The sequence below is a fragment of the Oratosquilla oratoria genome, chromosome 32 (assembly GCF_046742065.1).
Source record: "Oratosquilla oratoria isolate Oo_2021 chromosome 32, ASM4674206v1, whole genome shotgun sequence".
Classification (NCBI taxonomy): Eukaryota; Metazoa; Arthropoda; class Malacostraca; order Stomatopoda; family Squillidae; genus Oratosquilla; species Oratosquilla oratoria.
In genome coordinates, this window is record NC_134808.1 from 45,688,598 (window position 1) to 45,708,820 (window position 20,223).

General features: G+C 45.7%; 1 protein-coding gene across 2 annotated transcripts in view; it reads left to right on the forward strand.

Annotated features, from left to right (window-relative positions):
• Positions 1–20,223, forward strand: part of N (neurogenic locus Notch protein) — a 200,137-nt gene that overhangs the window by 165,570 nt on the left and 14,344 nt on the right. The window contains exons 3-8 of one of the 2 annotated variants that reach the window (XM_076172221.1): positions 4,430–4,906; positions 7,249–7,382; positions 16,248–16,426; positions 17,537–17,710; positions 17,832–18,043; positions 18,265–18,395. In XM_076172221.1, the coding sequence (XP_076028336.1) occupies positions 4,430–4,906; positions 7,249–7,382; positions 16,248–16,426; positions 17,537–17,710; positions 17,832–18,043; positions 18,265–18,395 (1,307 nt within the window). Of the gene's footprint in view, positions 1–4,429; positions 4,907–6,620; positions 6,758–7,248; positions 7,383–16,247; positions 16,427–17,536; positions 17,711–17,831; positions 18,044–18,264; positions 18,396–20,223 lie in introns of those variants that run through there. The other variant, XM_076172222.1, reaches the window with a different exon arrangement.

Here is a 20,223-nt window from a genome sequence, read left to right on the forward strand (position 1 = left end):
TCTTCAAGAACCACTTAAGATGAGCTATATTGATCATGATTATAGACGTGCAGGTGTCACATACAAATCAGATAGAAAATAAGAACTCGAGTGCGCCGTAGAAATTGGTGGTTCAGAAGTGTTTGCTTGTGGTGTTAGCAAAGCAGTTGATGTATTTCAGTTAACTAGACAAACTGCACAACATCATTTAACATTTGACCAGAGCTGCCGAGACGGTTGGGGGAAAGAAAAAGTTTCATCTGAAACATGGAGATTCAGGAGTTTTATTTCCATCTGGCTGCCAACAAAGTGACGTTTCTCTCTTCCTCCCCGAGAACCGCGGAGTGGGGGGAATGGCGTCTCAAGGGCCAAATAGGAGAAGAAGTCGTGAAGGCAATTTTACCCCCAAATCATGCCCTGTCAGTCGCGGGGCTCTTGCCGTTCAATAGTGCAAAGCGTGTCCGAAGGGAATCTAGTGTCGGGGGAGGGGGGAATGTTATCATTTGGCGTGATCAGACCAATCCCTCCGCTCTTGGGTGACAGAAGAAAGCGGACTCCAGAGCAACAGGTGAGGCGAGGAGCCTATCACGCTTGGGTCAAACACGAGTCTCCACCTCGGAGCCTCTGCGGAGTGACGGAGGTGACGCGCTCTCGAGTAAAGGGCCATTTACATGGTCAAACGGTTTATCAAACCCGGTTCGTCAGACAGGTTTCTGAAGTGATGTTTGACCATGTGAATGGGGTATTTGGTTGTCAAAAACGTTTGGCAAACGTGTTTGACAACCAAATACCCCATTCACACGGTCAAACATCACTTCAAACATTTGTTTGACAAACCGGGTTTGACCGTGTAAATGGCCCTTAACAGTCAGTCGGCCATGGGGTTCACCAAGGGGGCCGGGATTAAGACTCCGTTTTCTCCTTTGCCTGCCCTCGCCGGAATAAAACAGATGAAAAGCAAATAAATATAGAAATAGATAGAAATATATTTGTCAAAGCGAGTCGCCGTTAACCTCTTCAGTACCAGGACGGCCTTCAGGTATTTGAAGACGAAGAGAAACTTTTATTTTACCGAGGCGAGATGATGGGTGGTCATTGTAGCACAGGCGCTAAGACAAAAATCTGGCTTTGCTCTAAGTCCTTTTCTTCTTTCCTTCCATTTTCCACTCAACTTTTCTCTCTACTCTTCCTCATCACCTCTCTTCCTCTACCCTGCTCTCTTCCCCTCCAAACCTCCCCTCCTCTCATGTGCTCTAGCCATTTCTTTAGAGTTGTTGTCAGCTTCCGCCAGCCTCAGGTTGGGGTCCAAATTGTTATTTATCGTTGGCCGAAGGGAGAACGAGCGAGGGTCGAGGGGGAAGGGGGATGGGGGAGTGTGCCGTGTAATTAGGTGATAGAGGGCGGGTTCCACAGCAACCCATCCGAACACCAACTTCGGGATGGGGAGCACGAACGCGATGAGGCGTTGTGGGAAAACGGTTCCACAGTAGTTCTCCCGAACAACGGGAGGACGACTCCCAATGTATATACTCAGCATTGAAGTCTTACATGGAACCGGTGAAGCCAGCCCAAGGGTGAGCGAATGGTTGAAGCTAAGGAAGACCTCGAAAATCGTTTGTACACGATTTTCTCCAAGGCGAGTACTACGGTAATTGGTGGAAGGTCACGTGACTAGTGGAGGCGAACCGTGATGGGCCAGGGTAGCCCCAAGGAAGACGTGATGGCAGGATCCTATTGGCTGACAGGACAGAACACAACCCGCATGAGGTTGATTGTGTGTTGGAACTGCCCCTGTTTGTGTAGTTGTAGAGGGACTGGTGGAAAAATAACAAGAAGGATATTGCAAAATTCGATTTTCGAAACAGGTTGTAGTTAACTGAAATGGCCCGTCAGCGGAAGTGGTAAGCGCGCGCGTGTGGGGAGAGAGAGAGAGAGAGAGAGAGAGAGAGAGAGAGAGCTCTACCACTACACAACTGAGCCACCCTTTTAACCAGCACGACGTAATTTTTCAAATTAATAGTAATAATTTATTATTTATTTTTTGTAGCACCAAAGCCTTGTGTGTTCAGAGGGAGGGAGCTATTTTAAGTCTCTGTTTTATAAATTTTATTTATCTATTTATCATGCACTTGCTTCGACCTATACTTACATCCGTTTCTCCTTTTTATACACCCTCCCCCCTGCCTCCCCCTTCCTTCCCCCCTTGCCCCTCCTCTCCCAATGGCTCATTTACTTCTCGTTTGAACCCCATTTCAACCCCCCTCCCCCCCATCGTGCCAAAGTCATTCAGTCATGACATCAGTGTCATCGTGAGAATAAGAGCAAGTTGGGGGGTGGAGGGGGACGGGGGTTGAAAGGCAATTGAATGGGGGAAGGGGGTGGGGGGGCTCTGACTGGAGTGGGCGCTGGCGCCCCGGGGGCTGAGTGGGGAGAAAGATTGGTGGGTGGGGGCTTAGAAAGTTGCGGGGGGGGGACTGCCCACCGATCATCTGTGCCGTGATGTCTGCCAGTTAGTTCTATTTTATTGCTTCTGAATTTTATTTACCAAATTTTAATAATTAGTTTTATGTAAATGTATAATTTTATTCACTTTTTCTGCGCTTAAACTCGTTATACATCGAAATCCATAATTTATTATTGTCCGCAATTGTGATTCAATTTGTAAAAGGTTGGTCACTCGCACTCCGTTTTCTATGATTGTAAGATCCGGGGAGCCGACACCATCACTGGTGAGTTGAGGCTGAATAAAATTGCCTGAAGGCAGCCAGAAAAAATAATTTGGTGTGTGTGTGATTCATGACCATGGTCTTGGATCACGTGTTGGACTCGTGATCGACAGTTATTGACCTCACGGATGAGAGCTCAGAGCTCGTATGACCGATCTATGGGTAATACTGTGACCTTACACGCACACACCCAACTACCCGTCCACGAGAGTTAGTGTGTGTGTGTGTGTGTGTGAGTGTGTGTGTGTGTGTGTGTGTGTGTGTGTGTGTGTGTGTGTGTGTGTGTGTGACTACAATCAGCGTCATCTACTTCCGGTTTTCGCTAATTATCACATCACCGTCGACGCCAAACGGCCCGTCACACGCTCCCAAGCCAGGAAGGAGTATTTTGTATTTAATAACTAATCAAACGAGAAATTGAAATTTATTTTATCGTTGTGGACGCACGGGCTGCCGGCATGGGGCATTCATGTGCAGCTGGAGGATGTCTGCTGCAGCTGCCCCGCGTTGCAATTGACAGCTGGGTCTCCTGCAGAGGCTGACTCTCGATGACTTGCGCGTCGCCGGCGCCTGAGGGCGAGGGTGCGCCCCTCTCGAGTGATACTCCAAAGCTGCCCAACTGCTCAAGTCTCCGAGAATGAGGAAGAGACAGAGAGAGAGACACAGAGAGAGAGAGACACACAGAGACACACACACACACACACACACACACACACTGGTAGTTCCCGGTCGTCACTACGGCGGTCTGGGTTCGAATCCCATCCAGGGGTGAAATAATTTCAGTATCGCTGCGCTGCGAGTCGTTACTCCAACTCTCGTGGGCGGGGAGTTGGGTGTGTATGTGCGTGTAAGGTCACATCATTACTCACAGATCGGTCATATATGAGTTCTGAACTCTCTTCCTGGAGAGTAGTAGCTGTCGATCACGAGTAGAACACGTGATCTAAGACCATGGTAAATTACACACACACTACCTAGTTTTAGTAAATAGGGTTGAAGCTGTGCTCATGGGGCCCCGCACTAATTAATGCGTGGGGTGCTGGGTTATATGATCTTGTTCCTAAACGTGTGTAGTCAGCGACACACGTAGTCCCGGAATGTACGGTTGCGGTCATATGAATCTGCTACAGGGTAATGTGGAATGGATCGCGTGTAGTTCCACGTGACAAAAGTATACGTAACCCAAATAACGAATTACACGTGCGGTTGATTATATTTGATACTATAAAATATCTTCATAGATGACACATACACCAGCAACCAGTGTGACACTGTGTCAGACTCATGTGACCGTAGGGAACTCGTGTCATGGAAGGCACAGAACGAATTCAGTGTCGCAAGATTTTACACGTGTAATGAATTGATACATTGAATATCTCGTAAATCTTCACACCAGTTTTTACAAGGTACATTTGGTGTGGGCGAGATACAGGGATGAGCCGTCATCCAGGAGGAGCCAAGATAAAAGGGAGGGAGGGGGAGTGGAGTATGTGGGGATGGAATGGCTGGGAGTGGATTTGCCTTTGTTTTTTGGCTACCTCCTTTGTAAGGGGAACAGCCTTTGGTATATGTACATTTGGTGTTTGAGGACATTTATGTTCTGATTAATGGTGGCACTGAATGCTCTGAGGCAGTGTGAAGTGTGCCAACGACACAGTGCCCCTTCAGCCTTGACCTTTGTTTTTAGGGTGTCATTGCTAACTCCCGTATTTTTCTTCTTCCAGATGTCCGGACAAATACGTGGGCGAGTACTGCCAACACCTGAACCCATGCCGGACAGGCCCGGGTCCCGGACCCCGGTGCCAGAACGGCGGGAGCTGCAGCGTGATCATGTCCGTGTCCGGGCCGAACTTCAACTGCACGTGCCCTCTTGGCTACCGGGCCTCCCTGTGCGAGATCGCGGAGCCGAATGCCTGTGACGAAAACCCGTGCCTGAACGGCGCCACGTGTCAGCTCAAGACCTTGGACTCGTACACGTGCAACTGTCCCACGGGGTTCCGCGGGAGGACCTGCGAGGAAGTGGACCACTGCGCGTCCCAACCGTGCCGCAACCGCGCCGCGTGCGAATCCCGTGAAGACGGGTACCATTGCACCTGTCCTCCGGGATTCACGGGACCCACGTGCAGAGAGGACGTCGACGAATGTGCCTCCCGGAAGCCGTGCAAGCACGGCACCTGTGTCAACACCTTCGGGTCATACACGTAAGTAGACTTGGCACCAGACCTCCGCTTTTGAAGGGTCTTATCAAACGCTAAGTACTAATAGTACTAATAGTAACAGCAGTAGTCATAAGATTAATAGTAGCTGTAGCTAGCATTAGTAACAAACCTCAGAAATAGTACCAATAGTATTACTACTAACGTTACTAACACTAGTAACGAGTAATAGAAGGAATAGTAGTATAGTTGTAGTAATATTAGGTAAGACGAATGGAATAGCCTGGCGACAGAAAGAACAAGAGGAGACAGTACAACCTGGTGCGGAAGGGAAGTTAAGCTCAATGTCTGCCGGGTTTCATAGTACGTAAGGTAAAGGTGGCCTCAGCGTCTAACGCAATTATCGTAGTAACACGTTGCTGGAAACGCCACTACCTATTTACTATCGGGTTTTGCTTTTACTAGTTTATTAATAGTATTATCGTTATAGGTAGTATCATTACCAACCACGATACCAGTACTGTTATCGTTATCAATATCAGTTGCCACCCCTCCCCACTTCAAATTTGCAATCTACCACGAATTTTCGCCAGAATACATATGAACCGAGGGAGTTGATTGATTTGTACAGCAACATTGGTCGAATAGCTCTGTCACAAAATGCTTTGCCAAAAACATTTACAATAAAAATTAGATTTTGGCATGGTAAAAAGTCAACGTACAAAAAAGGAAATGGGGGGGGGGTGAACTAGTAAGAAATAATTAGAATAAAGAAAATATTCAAGTCCCGGGGAACGCTCAGTTGCTAAGCGTAATGACCTACAGCGGGCACCCGCAAACAGTGGCGCCATTGAGTGGGTGTCACTGGGACTAGCCGTCACTGGCGTGGTCACTTCCCCCCCACCCCCACCCCCAGCTGGGATAAGCACAGCTGGTATAATACATGGCACTTGTTAACCAACTGTTTCACCCCGTCTACTGGTATCCTTTTCCCGTCCCCGTCGCTCTCAGGTTTCGCTGATTGTGAGGAATTGGGGGTTGGGGGTTGGGGGGCTGGGGGGAGACAGGAGTAGCTGCAGTAGCTACAGGAGGAAGACCAGCTGCCACAGCAGTAGCTCCCTCGTCTCCAAGAATCTTAGCTCAGCAAAGTATGCACCATGCCAGCACCCCCGCGCGGTTGACGGTTTTTTCCGTTAAAAACCGTTTTTCCCGGGCAGTTGGGTCCCTCCTCTTGGTCACTTTACGTCGACATGCTTCCCTCGAACTCCCGAAGTGCCTTCTGGAGGGAACAGTAGTCCACCGGGTCACGGGGGTCATCAGGGGGCGGGGGGGACGGGGTCACGTGAGTTGGCACCCCGCGGTGGTGGGGAGGAGGCGTTGCGTCGCCCCCAACCGCTTGCGCATAGTTCTGCGCAAGGCGGTTGTTGTGCTCGCACGGGTGTCGTGTCCCTTTCCCGCTCCAGACTCCCCGGAATATTTGTCCTCCGTGCCGGAATAACGGGACACGGAGAGAATTCCTCCTCAGGATTCTTCGTCGTGGCCCCCGAGGTCACGTTCGTGTTGTCAGACACAGTGCCTCACAGTGCCAGTCCCTAATCTCTGCAGTGATAAAGATCGATTCCCTAAAAAAAAAAAGAAAGTCTTGATAACAATTATCTGAGCGTGGGATCAACAACTTCCCCCTCCCTCCCTCCCCGAAGTGAAAATTGAAAAAAATTCTTACGATTTCTTGGGCTGATAATCGTTATCGATCGGCGCTGGCGACACCGAAGTGCCGAGGTCATCCTAGGTCATCGGAAGTGGGGGATGACGTCACCCGAAGTGGAGTGACCCTTCGTGCAACGGCGAAGTCATGTTCGAACTCCTCTTGAGTGCCCTCGGGCCCTCGCTCCTCCTGTAGGTAACGTCAGGTTCCTCCTGGGCCGGTTACGAACTGGGTTCCTGTCTGGGAGGGAAGGGGAAATTGTCTTGACTGGCGGTGGCCAGAATAAAGCATGTAAAGCGTGTCATGTTAGCAAAGGGGGTTGAAAATTAGTTTGTTATTATTTATCTGTTTTATTTGATTATTAGTTATTATTATTTACCTATTTATTCATTCTATTATATTATTATAATTTTTTCGCATCCGACCTAGTTATGGACCAAAAGGTCTCCTGTCGGCATGGTCCTTTGTAGGTTTTTCCTAGAAATTGATGGTAATATTTTTAATGCCTTGTCACTGACATGTGTCTCCATAAAGATCAATCATATAACTTGGCACCATGTAGACGACTTCGTCTGTAAACGTGTTACTAATGTATACGTAGTGAGTACATGTTCTCCCACTTCCCTAGTAAGGGGAAAAGGGTATCTTAGTGTGTATTTATGTTTGTTTTGTCTTGTTTCAGGTGCAACTGCGAGGTTGGGTACACGGGCGTGGACTGCGAAAGCCGCTACGTGCCCTGCGACCCGTCTCCCTGCAAGAACAGCGGGACTTGCAAGCCCATCAACGCCCTGGACTACGAATGCAGCTGCCCTGTCGGTAAGTCCAGATCCTCTCCTTCACCCAGATCTAGGGGATCCCCCCCTCCCCCCCGGCCTCCCCAGGTCTGGGGAGTGGGGGATAGATTTCCGTAAAGCCCTGGTACCAGATCAATTTTTCACTTAACCCCACCAAAATATAATTATAAGTAAATTAAAAACTGGCTCTGGAAGACCTATTGTACCGTTTTGTAGTCGCTCCCCCAACTTTAGCTTGTTGACATCTCTTGTTACTGAATTACAAATGGATAAGGATGGGGTTAAGTCAAGTTGATCATTGCCAATTACGATTACCCCTCCGTCATTTTTGTCAACTCCCGTCACCACTCCAACATAGTGTTTTCCCTCCCATACTTCGTTCTCCTTCTCTCCCTCCCTCCCTCTACCCTCCTTCCGTCCACGCTTCTTCCCTATGGCCTCTTCTAGTTATGGAGCGAGATAAAATGGCTGTCTCGAGTAGCTTTCACGCAAGAGCTCCTGGGATGCAGCGTCCCTAAAGACCAAAGAAATCGGAGGAAGGGTTTTGAGGTCTGGGAACAAGGTAGCCCGTTAACAACAATCCTTATCACGTCCATCCTTTTGTTACCCCACTTTCTTCTCCTCCCTCATCCCTTCTCCCTTCGCCCACTCTCATTCTGCCTCAGCATCTCCCCCCCTTCCCCTCCCCCTCTCCCGCCCCCCTGCAGGCAGCTTCCTGCCACCCCCTCCCCCTCCCCCTCCTTCCCCCCTAACGCTGACTCCTGGCATTTGCCCGCCTGGCATCTTCTGTCACGATTCATACGTTCACTCACTCGCCCACTCAAATCACCTTCTCGTTGCTCACTCACCTCTCATTCATTCCATCCCCCGTTTACTCACTTAAACTCGTTCACTCAACCCTCTCACCTCGTTACCTGTTGCCCTTATTCACCAATTGTAACAGCCAATCACTTATTCACGGACTCATTCATTTGTTCATTCTATTCACGGTCCTGGTATTGAGCGTGCGTTTCCAATGCTGGGATGTTGTCACACACTTCGATTTTTATTCGCTGCTACATAGCTGGAGCTCACGTTCTCACGTTCCCAAATATTTATTGTTCTTTCCCGTTCTCTTCGACTCGCGGGGTGCCAGCTGCGCCCTCGACCCGTGGTGCCACCCAGTGGCATCCCGTGGCACCGTTCGGCATCTCATTTTCCCTTCAACCCTGTTCCCTGTAACCTCCTCTGAACTGTCCCTTTCATTATTCCATTCCATAACTATTTTATCTTTTCCTTCCTCTGCCCTCTCCTCCTCCTCTTCTTCCTCTACCTCTGCCTCCTCCTCCTCCTCCTCTTCCTGTTCCTCTTCTTCCTCTTACTTTTCCTCCCCCTCCTCTTCTTCCTCTGCCTTCTCCTCCTCCTCTTCTTCTTCCTCTTACTTTTCCTCCGCCTTCTCCTCCTCCTCCCCTCTTTTTCCTCCTCTTCTTCCTCTGCCTCTGCCTTCTCCTCCTCCCCTCCTCTTCTTCCTCTTCCTTTTCCTCCGCCTTCTCCCCCTCCTCCTCCTCCTCCTTCTCCACCTTTTCCTCCCGTACACTGCTTTCTTCTCATCCTCCCACTCCCTTTCCTCTCCAATTCCCTTCCTCTCCCTCCCCTCTTACATCTTTCCTTCTATTAAAACCGTATCACCACAGAGTAGGTCTGGGCACAGATTCAAACTGCCCAAGACACAACCGACACACTAAAGACACAGAACGCCTCATTTTGCAATAATGTTCCATACGACCAACACAACATATCCTCTTTGAGTAACTTATGGGCCCTTCCGGTGGCCGTTGCCGGTTACGTGGAGGCCGTGGGTCTCCTGCAATAGAGACCTGGGGCAACGGATTGACTGAGGAAAAGAGAACCCAGATTTATCCCGGGTCCCTCTCTTCTAGTGAACAAAACCGCTTGGCTCTTGCAAAAACAATAATTGTCGAAGTGAGTCATCCAGTTTGCATTCCTACATAAGGTTCCGTCTCTGTATCCTTATAGAACTTTGCTTGTGTGTGTGTGTGTGTGTGTGTGTGTGTGTGTGTGTGTGTGTGTGTGCGTGTGCGTGTGCGTGTGTGTGTGCGGGAGGGAGAGGGAGAGAGAGGTGGGAGGAGAAAGAGGGAGGAGACGAAATGAACTGACATAAAGCACGAAGTCAGGGCACTGGAAGGAGGATGGGAAGAGAGATTGGGAAATGGGGGAGTGGGTATGTGTGGTGGTGGTGATGTTGCGAGAGGCAGTGGTAAGGTCTAGACCTCGACTGAGAGAGAGAGAGAGAGAGAGAGAGAGAGAGAGAGAGAGAGAGAGAGAGAGAGAGAGGACTTTACAGGTCATAGATGACGGACATTGATGCAGTCTGAAGCAGGACAGACACGCTAGCCTACCTCAGACTTCCAGCTAGCCTGCTCTTATTCGCACGCTTCGAAATCAGGTTGGAACTATGCCTTCCTGCACGTCGGCTGAGACGTGTTAGGAGATTTAAACACCATATTAGCCGTTGTAAATAGTCTTAGCAAAAAGGCTCGCATTAACATACTGAATTGCGAAAAGAACGTAATGTGATTCAGCTGTGGTCAGCTCTTCAAGCGTGCAAATGTGTAAGAAACACAGTTCATGTTGGTAGAAAGAAATCTTGGGCCCGGAGACCAAGTGTCAGCCCCTCAGGGCTGCACCTGATGGAGATGAAGGGGTTTTGAAAATAGGTAGTTTGGTTGTCCGTCTTGGAGGACCACCACACGTAGGTACCTGCCTTGGGTGCCTGTATATATGTATGTGTTTGTGCGTATGTTTGTGTGTATGTGTGTATGTATGTGTCCGAGTGTATGTGTGTGTGTATGTGTATGTATGTATGTATGTATGTATGTGTGTGTGTGTGTGTACGGGCGGACACAGAGGAAGGCAACTGAGGCCTGTAAGGCTCTGCCCCGGAGTCCGTAAAGGAAGCGAAGTCTCAACAAAAAGTTGGACTATCGGTCGGAACGGGTCACGATGCGAGGCCCTCCCCCGTCTCCCGCCACCCCCTTCCTCTCTCGCGCGCGCACTCTCACTTCGTTCCCTACCATTCCCTCTCGCAACACTCCCCCAACTCCCCCCCCCACACTCCCAGACATACACTCCCATTTCCCAATCTCTCCCTTCATTTTGAGTTTGATCATCAGCGCATTGACTTTCGTGTTTTATGTCAGTCCATCTCAAACTCCCTCCACATACCCACTCCACCCTCCTTCCACCTTTCCTCCTTCCCATCCTACCTTCTCTCCTTCCCTCATATGTATGTGCATATGAACCTACTGCTAGATTGAAGAGTGCCTCCCACGTACTCTTTTTGCTCTCTTTCCTTCAGAAATCCACTCTCTTCCCCTTTACTTTTATCAAATTACTTATTTAGTTACATACCTTATTTCATTCATTCATTCATTTATCGCCAATTTCCACTTTAATTCACGAGCCACAGAGATGAATAGAATCGCCTGGCGGCAGCAGGAAGAGTGACACTTGGTACAGAAGTCGAGACTGGCAACTCCTCCTCCTCTTTCTTCTCCTCCTCCTCCTCCTCGTCGTCCCATATCCTCCAGCCAAATTTCTCCGTACCCTAGGATGGGGGTATTGACTTATGCATTCAGTACTTTAAGGGATTTTACTGACGCCCCTACGGACCAGGGCCACGCATTCTTTTGTGATTAGAGACTCGTTTCCACTCAGACCAGAATGCTGATTCATTCAGTTATTTATTTATTTATTTATTTATTGTATTGACACTTTCTATGCAGGGTTGTGTGCCAATCGGATATGTCTGTAGTTTGTCTTGGGATTTTTTTTTCTCAATATTTTAAGACGAACTTAGCATTTATAATAACGAGAACACAACACATGTGCCTGGAAGCTTTGGTGTGTCATAATTCATCGATTGTTTCTCTGCAAATCTTCCGAGAAGATAACGGTGACGTTTACCTGTTGTCTGTATTTTGCAATTTGGGACGGTTTCCATGGCATTGACTATTAAGGGCCATTTACACGGTCAAACGGTTTGTCAAACAAGTGTTTTGGAGTGATGTTTGACCGTGTGAATGGGGGTATTTGGTTGTCAAACACGTTTGACAAACGTATTTGACAACCAAGTACCCCATTCACACGGTCAAACATTACTTTAAACACTCGTTTGACAAACCGGATTTGACAAACTGTTTGACCACGTAAATGGCCCTAGAAAAAAACAAAGGGAAATAGCCACTTGTTGTCAGCTTTCCCTAAGTAAAAAGATAAATAATAAAAAAAAATAAAGTAAATAAATAGTGGAAGGTGATTGAGGTTGGGCGTTTCTCAGAGTGAAGGCAAAAACGTAGGCTCCAGAGACGGATATAAGGGAGAAGATCCTCGTCGACGTTTGTCTTGCGGGGTGGGGGGGGGGTGGCTACCTAGTGTCTGATTGTATTAAGTTACCATAGACTCCCGTAAAGTATATTCGATTGTCGTAAATTTTATTAAAAATGCAATAACATCACACCACTTTTTTTTTTTCGTCCTCCGAGATTCAGTTTTTTGTTACAGAACAAGAACCGTATTTGTTTTTGTTCCAAACTTTACCCGCAGCTGTGATCTTATATGTTGGACACATCAAAATATGTCATTTTTATCCTCTTACGGAAACAGGAGCTAAATACCAAGTATTTGCTGGAAAATAAAAACCCATTTCAATAGTAATAAATGGTTATTGCTCGGGAGAGTAATAGGTATTGCGCAAAATCGACAGAAAAAGAGTGAAAATGAAGAAAACGACTCATTCTTCGTGGCGGTTGGGGATGGGGGTGTGGGGGGGTAGGTTCATAACGGTGACGTCACAGGGTGATAAACGTACCCTATGGGTGTGAAAGTGTTACGCTAAGGTGAAGATCACTGAAGCGTGCAACTGCATAAATTCTGGGCAGACATAATAATGCGAATTGAACAGAGGGTCGGTCGCATGTAAGATTGGCTTGTGAGGTCCTTTGTGTATTGGCGTGTGCGTGATGCCTGGGCTTGTGGATATTCTCGGCGTCTTTTTCTATACCACCGTCGATTTTTTTTTTTTTTCTATCACTGCATCTTCCTGTACTTCTAAGCAAATTGTACAAATAATTTCATCGTTCAGGTTCTACGAGAATGGCGATTGTATTAATTATCTTTAATAGCATGAGCAAGGCTAAACATCAAATACTTGTAGTGACAAATGAAAGTCTATATTTAGGGAGATGCAGCCTAAATGACGTCACATCCCCTGTCTTGGCGATTTCGTGACGTCATGTCGACTGACGACATTTACACCAAATGCGGCGAGTTTTCGGAATTTTCTGCGGTTTTAGCAAGAAACTGGTATTATTTTGAGTTTGTTATGGTCATCGTATTATAAGAGGTTGTCTTACGATAAGATAAAATATTATGAGCGTGATACGAGGCAAGAGAGGTGCGGGTGGGAATCTGTGCTTGAGATCAAGGTCTGAATAACAACAACAGCAGGTCGGGGGGGCAACTTTGGGAAAATAGAATATTGACGACATGACGTCACGAGGCGCTCAAGGTGCCAACCAGGTACCCAGACTGTTTCGAATCACGGTGCAAAGGCAATGTATGGATTGATTAAGTTGATTGGATGTTGCACCTCTCTCTCTCTCTCTCTCTTTCTATTGCTCTCTGTCTACCTCTCGTTCTGCTTGATCATCCTCTTAGAAAGTATACAGTCCACCACAGTATTCATACTTAGGCCTAATACTATATTATTCTGCAATAAAATCGTCTGGCGACCGCAGCGTAATCTATACAGTGCTCCACGGCGATGAGGCGCCGTGGTGATCAGTCGCAATTGCGTGCGTGCGTGTTACTTTCAAGGACAGACTATTTTATTCGGCCGGGGGGGGATGGGGGGAGAAGGCGTGCCCTGGGGGGGAGGGGGAGTTCATCCCCAGGCCTTAAGGCCATTTACATTATCAAACCAGGTTTGTCAAACAAGTTTGAAGTGACGTTTGACCGTGTGAATGAGGTATTTGGTTGTCAAACATGTTTGAAGTGACGTTTGACCGTGTGAATGGGGCATTTGGTTGCCAAACACGTTTGTCTAACATGTTTGAAGTGACGTTTGACCGTGTGAATGGGGCATTTGGCTGTCAAACACGTTTGACAAACATGTTTGACAACCAAATACCCCCATTCACACGGTCAAACATCACTTCAAACACGTGTTTGACAAACATTTTTGACAGTGTAAATGGCCCTGTAGACGCGTCCCTTCCAACGACTAAAGTCCTCAGGCCTGGGGAGGACCATGGGATGTGTCTTTCACCGTGCGACGTCAGTGTGGGAGAGTTCCCAGGCAGGCAAATCCACCCGTCCCACCACCTCAACCTCAACCCTCCACCTCCACATTTTCAATTCTTCTTCACTCTCCACCACCTCTTCTTCACTCCACATAAACCTCCACATTTTCACCTCTACTCCACCCCTTCTTCATTCCACCTCCACTTCAACCCTTCTCCACTCCACCCCTTCTTCACTCCACCCCTTCTTTAATCCACTCCTTCATTCCACCCCTTCTTCGTTCTATCTCTTCATTCCACTTCTTCCTCACTCCACCCCTTCTTCAATCCACCTCTTCTTCACTCCACCTCTTCATCAATCCACCTCAACCTCGCCTTGCGTGGAGCCGTCTCCATGTTGTTCATCCGCAATCAAACCCAAATTCCTCAGGGCGTTACTCCTGCCGGAAACCCGCTACCCCTTTCCAACCGGCAACAGTCTTCGGGGTCCTTCCTGTAAACGTCTCGGGAGAGACACTTTGAATGCTGTCCGTATTGTGGGAGTGCGGGGCCCTTTCTGTGCGCCCAGGCCCCGCAGGGAGATTTCCTGCGGCTTGGCCCTTGATTGGAACATAAGCTCTCTTTGCAACATACATTAGCGCTCAGGTCGTAAATAGGGTTTCTTGATTATGATGCATCCAGCATTTATTCACCCCCCTCTCTCTCTTTCTCTCTCTCTTTCTCTCTCTCATAATTTCACATATTAAATATTTATATTGCAAGATAAATAATCATTGTAAAAATAGAAATAAAGATTTTGTCTCCCCCCCTCTCTCTCTCTCATAATTTCACATATTAAATATTTATCTCTTAACCATTGTCTCTCTCTAACCATTCTCTCTCTCTCCTCTCTCTCTCTCTCTCTCTCTCGTTGGGGGAGAGGACGAGCTGTGTGGGAATTTAGCTTGTTACGAGGTACCTGTTGCAATGTATGAACTATCGGCACTGATAATTGCAGTGCTAATGATCATGGCAGTCCAATTATGGTTACGCCAACAGTGTAATTTCTTCATGAACGAATTGACTGTAGCGATGCCCCTTGTGATGATCGTCTCTGTTGTGGTCAATACCAGAGGCTTTTATTCAGTTGAAATTGGGTCTTGGTACTTCAGTGGTGCCCTTGAAATATTTTATTGTGGTCAGGTATTAGGCGATTTTTATTCAGAAAATCTAACATCTCACTGCCGAAGGGTGATACTGGTGGCGTAATCGGGAGCGTGCTGGTCTCGTATTCGCTTAGTTGTGGGTTCGAATCCCGCACTCCTGCCCCAACAATCTAAGAAGCGCATGATAGGGCAAAGATGACTTACACAGCTACGCGTCTCCTGGTGTAAGCTCTTCATTTTCTGGAGAAGGGACGAAAAATTTGGAGAAGCACATAGGCAGGAAATAAAAGTATAAATGGTTTAAGGCATATACGTATTAAAAACAAAAGCTATCTGCTCACATCATCATCAAATGCTTCTTCAGCATTCAAAGGTGACAAAGTCTATGTTTAGGGAGGTCCACCTTAAGTGACGTCACATCGCCCCGTCTTGGGGATTTCGTGACGTCATGTCGACTGACGACATTTACAGCGAAGGCGGCGAGTTTTCGGAAATTTCTGCGGTTTTAGCAAGAAACTGGTATTATTTTGGGTTTGTTATGGTCATCGTATTATGAGATATTGGTGTAGGCTCCTCATTTTCTGGAGAAGGGATGAAGAATATAAAGAAGTGCAGGGAGCAGGAAATGAATGATTTAAAGTATAAATGGTTTAAAGTATATACGTATTAAAAAACAAAAGCTATCTGCTCACAGCATCATCAAATGCTTCTCCAGCATTTAAAGTTACATACTGTTGCCTCGACTCGTGGTCCACACTTTAGCCCTTCAGGTCCTCTCCTGACCATTCTTCATCTTAGTGAAGAGTCTTGCTCCAGTCTGGTCACACTGAAATAGCCCACTTGGACTTGTAAATGAAATGTAACCTGTTGGCTCCTCTACGTCCACTCCTCGCATCCCACCGTTGTTCACTGCTACACCTTATTCCAGACCAATGCTCCACAATGTCTTCTAGACTTAACGTGCACTAATGAATAAGTGGTTATTTGATTGAAGAACAGATATAAGAGTGTTTCTAAGGTCTTAGGTCCATCCACTTTGTGTTCTGTTTTGGTGATGAGTGTTTCCTTTGCCTAGACGCACAATGAACAATCTTACCAGCCACTCCTCTACTATTACTACTAATACACCTTTTTTCAGACATCCACTTGATATCCATCCAATCCAAATGCCCTTTCCTGCTTTTTCTATTCTTTTGATGATACTTGCATCTACTCTTTTGCAATAGGATCATCATATCCACAGTCATCCTCAAACATGTATGATCCTGACTGTGGCAATTACAAGATTTGGTCCACTCTCTCCCCATTAAAATTATCCATATGGAGTTATGAAGTATACCTTAGTGACCTTTTAGTCACTTTAGGGGCTACATAATCATTAAAGGCTTTGCACTTTCACATTATTTTCTATGACTTAGACAATTTTTTATCCGTTTTCAGGTTTTGAGGGACGCAACTGCGAGGAAAACCTTGACGACTGCCACAATCATCTTTGTCGCAATGGGGGCACGTGTGTGGATGGTGTGAACTCGTACACTTGCGAGTGTCCCAGTACTTTCACAGGCCCATATTGCACCGAGGATGTTGACGAGTGTGCACTTCGACCTACCATCTGCAAGGTTAGTACACATCATCGTTTTGTTGCTTTAATGACGATAACGTTTTTGTGGTTTGTATTGGTCGAGAACAGCAGACTATCTGCAGTTCCAAGTTTGTTATGCCACTCAACCCTTGATAATTTGGGATTAAAAACAATTTGGGTTGTTTGTTCAGATGCCAAAATAAAGTTAAGAAAATCAGTATCATCCTGAAATATTGAGGTAGTGCTGAAATAATCTCGAGAAACCTCATTTTCATTATTGGCAATTTGGAGCATATGCTAAGGGGGCGAAATATAATTTAGTAAATCAATATCATCCTGAAATATTGAGGTACTGATGAAATAATCTTGAGAGACCTCATTCTCATTATTGGCAATTGGGAGCAAATGCTGAGGGGTGTAATATAATTTAGTAAATCGGTATCATCCTGAAATATTGAGGTAGTGATAAAAGTCTTTAGATACCTCATTATCATTATTGGCAATTGGGATATGCTGAGGGGCACATTGCTTCGCTTACTTGACATTGGCAACCCCCACAGCTTCTCTGAGCAAGCCTCCTTCCCATTCCAAATAACTCAGGGCAGGATTGGTGGACTTGCCCCTGCCATTGGTTCAATGAGCATTCCCTTTATTTCCTTCACTGAAGATTGCTTCTTGTGGAGATAATATACACCAACAGCTTTTTCCCCCTTACAAGGGAGGTAGCCAAATTTGCAAAGATAACCCTGTGAATGAGGTGAACATATGGAAGTGTGCCATGTGCCTATATAACTGGAATTGATGTTTATAGATTTTGTTGGTAGCCTACAGTAGACAGTCTTGGGTTTGATACAAAAATCATTCCAGTCATACCCCTTGATTCTCCTGAGAAATTTGGAAAAATGGCACATATCTATTTAATTTTGAAAAACGTGTTTATAATTTATTATTGTTCTGAAATAAAGAACATATTTTGGCACTTGATGACATTAATTATCCCTAGAATCCTAGGGCTAAGCAATTGCCAAATATTCAAAGGTTGTGTGTTCTAAGCTAAGAAAGATTGACTATATATATACAATAAAGCAAGTTTGAATTTATATGAGGCATTATCATTAATATTAATTTTTTTTTCTATAACATTTAGAATGGCGCCACATGCACCAATACAAATGGTGGCTTTTCCTGCATCTGTGTGAATGGCTGGACAGGCGAAGATTGTTCAGAGAATATTGACGACTGCACAGGTGCTTCCTGCTTCAACGGTGCCACCTGCATCGACCGTGTTGGCTCCTTCCTGTGCCAGTGCACACCTGGCAAGGTACAGACCATAGGTTGCATTTAATCTCATGTTATTGTGCATTCATATTCTGAAATTCTATAGTTTTAGCTTTATTATCATTTTCAACATGTGACTTATGCTCTTTGGTGTTTCTGCTCAGACGGGGCTGCTGTGTCACTTGGACGACGCATGTGTAAGCAACCCATGCCATGCAGGTGCCATGTGCGACACCTCCCCCATTGATGGGGGATACATGTGCACCTGCCCTGCCGGGTACACAGGGGTGGACTGCACGCAAGATGTGGACGAATGCAAAGAGGGTCTACCATGTGAACACAACGGGACGTGTGTGAACACACCTGGCTCCTTTAGGTGAGTGTTACTAATGATTACTTTTGCTCCAAAGTTTATGAAAGAAGCTAGTGTTCTTACTTAGTTTTTCACCAAATGTTTACAGCAATTTTAACATTTATTTGCCCTTGAATAGGAATTTTTTCTTTCTTGTACTTTTACCAAAGCAAGTCCTAGTGCTTAGCCAACTTGTCCATTCCTCTTTTTGGAAGTATAAAATGTGTATCTTCTTGCATTGGCAGGTGTGATTGTTCCAAGGGCTTCACAGGACCACGCTGTGAGATCAACATTAACGAGTGCGAATCAAACCCATGCCAGAATCAGGGTACATGTCTGGACGAGCGCGGTGCCTTCCGCTGTGTATGCATGCCAGGTGAGTACCCCAATACCTTTAGATCTTTTGGCTGAACAAGGAGTGAGAGGAACTAAAGATGCAAGATTATGTATGTGAATGTTAACTTATAACAAGCCCACTGATGCCTAAAATGAAAGGGATTTGGGTTGTGATTGGAAGATCTGTTCCATTGGATTACTGTTCCATACAGGGTGAATGAATTATACATGTTACTGGGTAACTGCACAATATTTATGAAGATCCCCAAGGTTATGGTCAGTATCTTACTTTAATTTTTGTGGGTGGAGTTTCTGGGATAGTTTGTAAGACATTGCTACATCTAGCATTTCTTTTAGAATAGGAGAACTTGTGCCTTGAAATGTGACACTGGGAAGGACGAAATTTAACCTTGTAAGATTCTATTCTTTAGATAGAACTATTGCTTCTAATTAGATGCACTACACAAACTTTGTGGAAGAATTAAGTGAACATGACAGAATATGAAAAAGAATGGAGATTTTCAAGTTATCAGTATGTGTGTATATGGATACCTTCAATGTAGAGTAGCGTTCACATAAAGGATGAAATTCATAGTTGAAAGGAGATGTTTATAGAGCACCACTGATAATGGAGCGAGTTGAACTGTAGTCTAAGCTGTCCCAACTACCCTCCTCAAGAAACTAGAATTAGATGGCTAAATTGAAGGAATAAACTGCAGAAGTATAGTTTGTAAAGTATCTATAGTGCTTGGTTCTTGTGTTGTTGACTGCTCTAGACATATAAAAGATCACAAAAAAAATAAAGACCATGAGTTGTATAGCAAAGGCTACAGGGTGTGCTTTGATATGAGTGGAGATTGAAGATTTCTATTTTTATTGACTAAGCAAGGCCTGTATGTTTACAGTTAGTCAAGGTAAAGATGAAATACTAGCCTTGACATGTATAAAACTTCATAACGAATGTACATACAAACCACCATACTTGGAACAGATATAAGGTTCGGAAATCAACAGAAATGGGGAAGGATGCAATAGATAAAACAGTTGGACGGCAAATACACTTCACATCACTAACTCGAAACCTGATTTTAAGGAGAGATGTGTGTGTGTTTACCCGATTCCTGTGTACTACAAAGGAGCAACACTCATTGGGGTCTTCTATTATTCTCTAATTTTATAACATACCTAGACTCAAATTCATGTACAGTTCCAGCTTCTTCTATATCCTAGATTTCCAAATATCAAATTTTAATTTGAACTTGTGTATTGGTTGAGCATGGGCTATATCACCCTCTAAGCTATTCCACATATTACATCTGTGGGGAAAACCGCATTTCTTCACATCCTTTCGACATGTGGTCTTTCTTAATTCACCTCCATGACCTCTTAAAGCTTCCCATCTTTAATCTGGAGATCTCTCTTGTCAATATAATCTATCCCCTTTAGTGAACACTGGAGTCATATCACCTCTTTCTCTTTGATCTTTCAAAGTTGGTAGACCCAGTGCTTTTAGTCTCTCCTCATATGGTTTATCTGCCAGGCTGGGGCGACCAGTTTGGTTGCTGCCCTTTGTATTCTCTCAATCTTGCTTATGCCCTTCACTCTGTGTGGGGACCATAATAATGATGCATATTCCAGTCTTCGGTGTATCAGAGTTTTGACGAGGTTTTTTTTTTTTTTTTTTTTTAATCGTGTGTGTGTGTGCGCGCGCGTGCATGTGTGTAGGAGGGGATGAGGCACTGAACTTTTGTGTGAACAACTTTCCTGTGTTGCTCTGTGGGTAGATGATTTATTGGGACGTTTGTTATGCAACCTGTAATTATTCTGGATTTGGTTTGTTTACAGTTTTGGGATTTTCCTTATTGTAT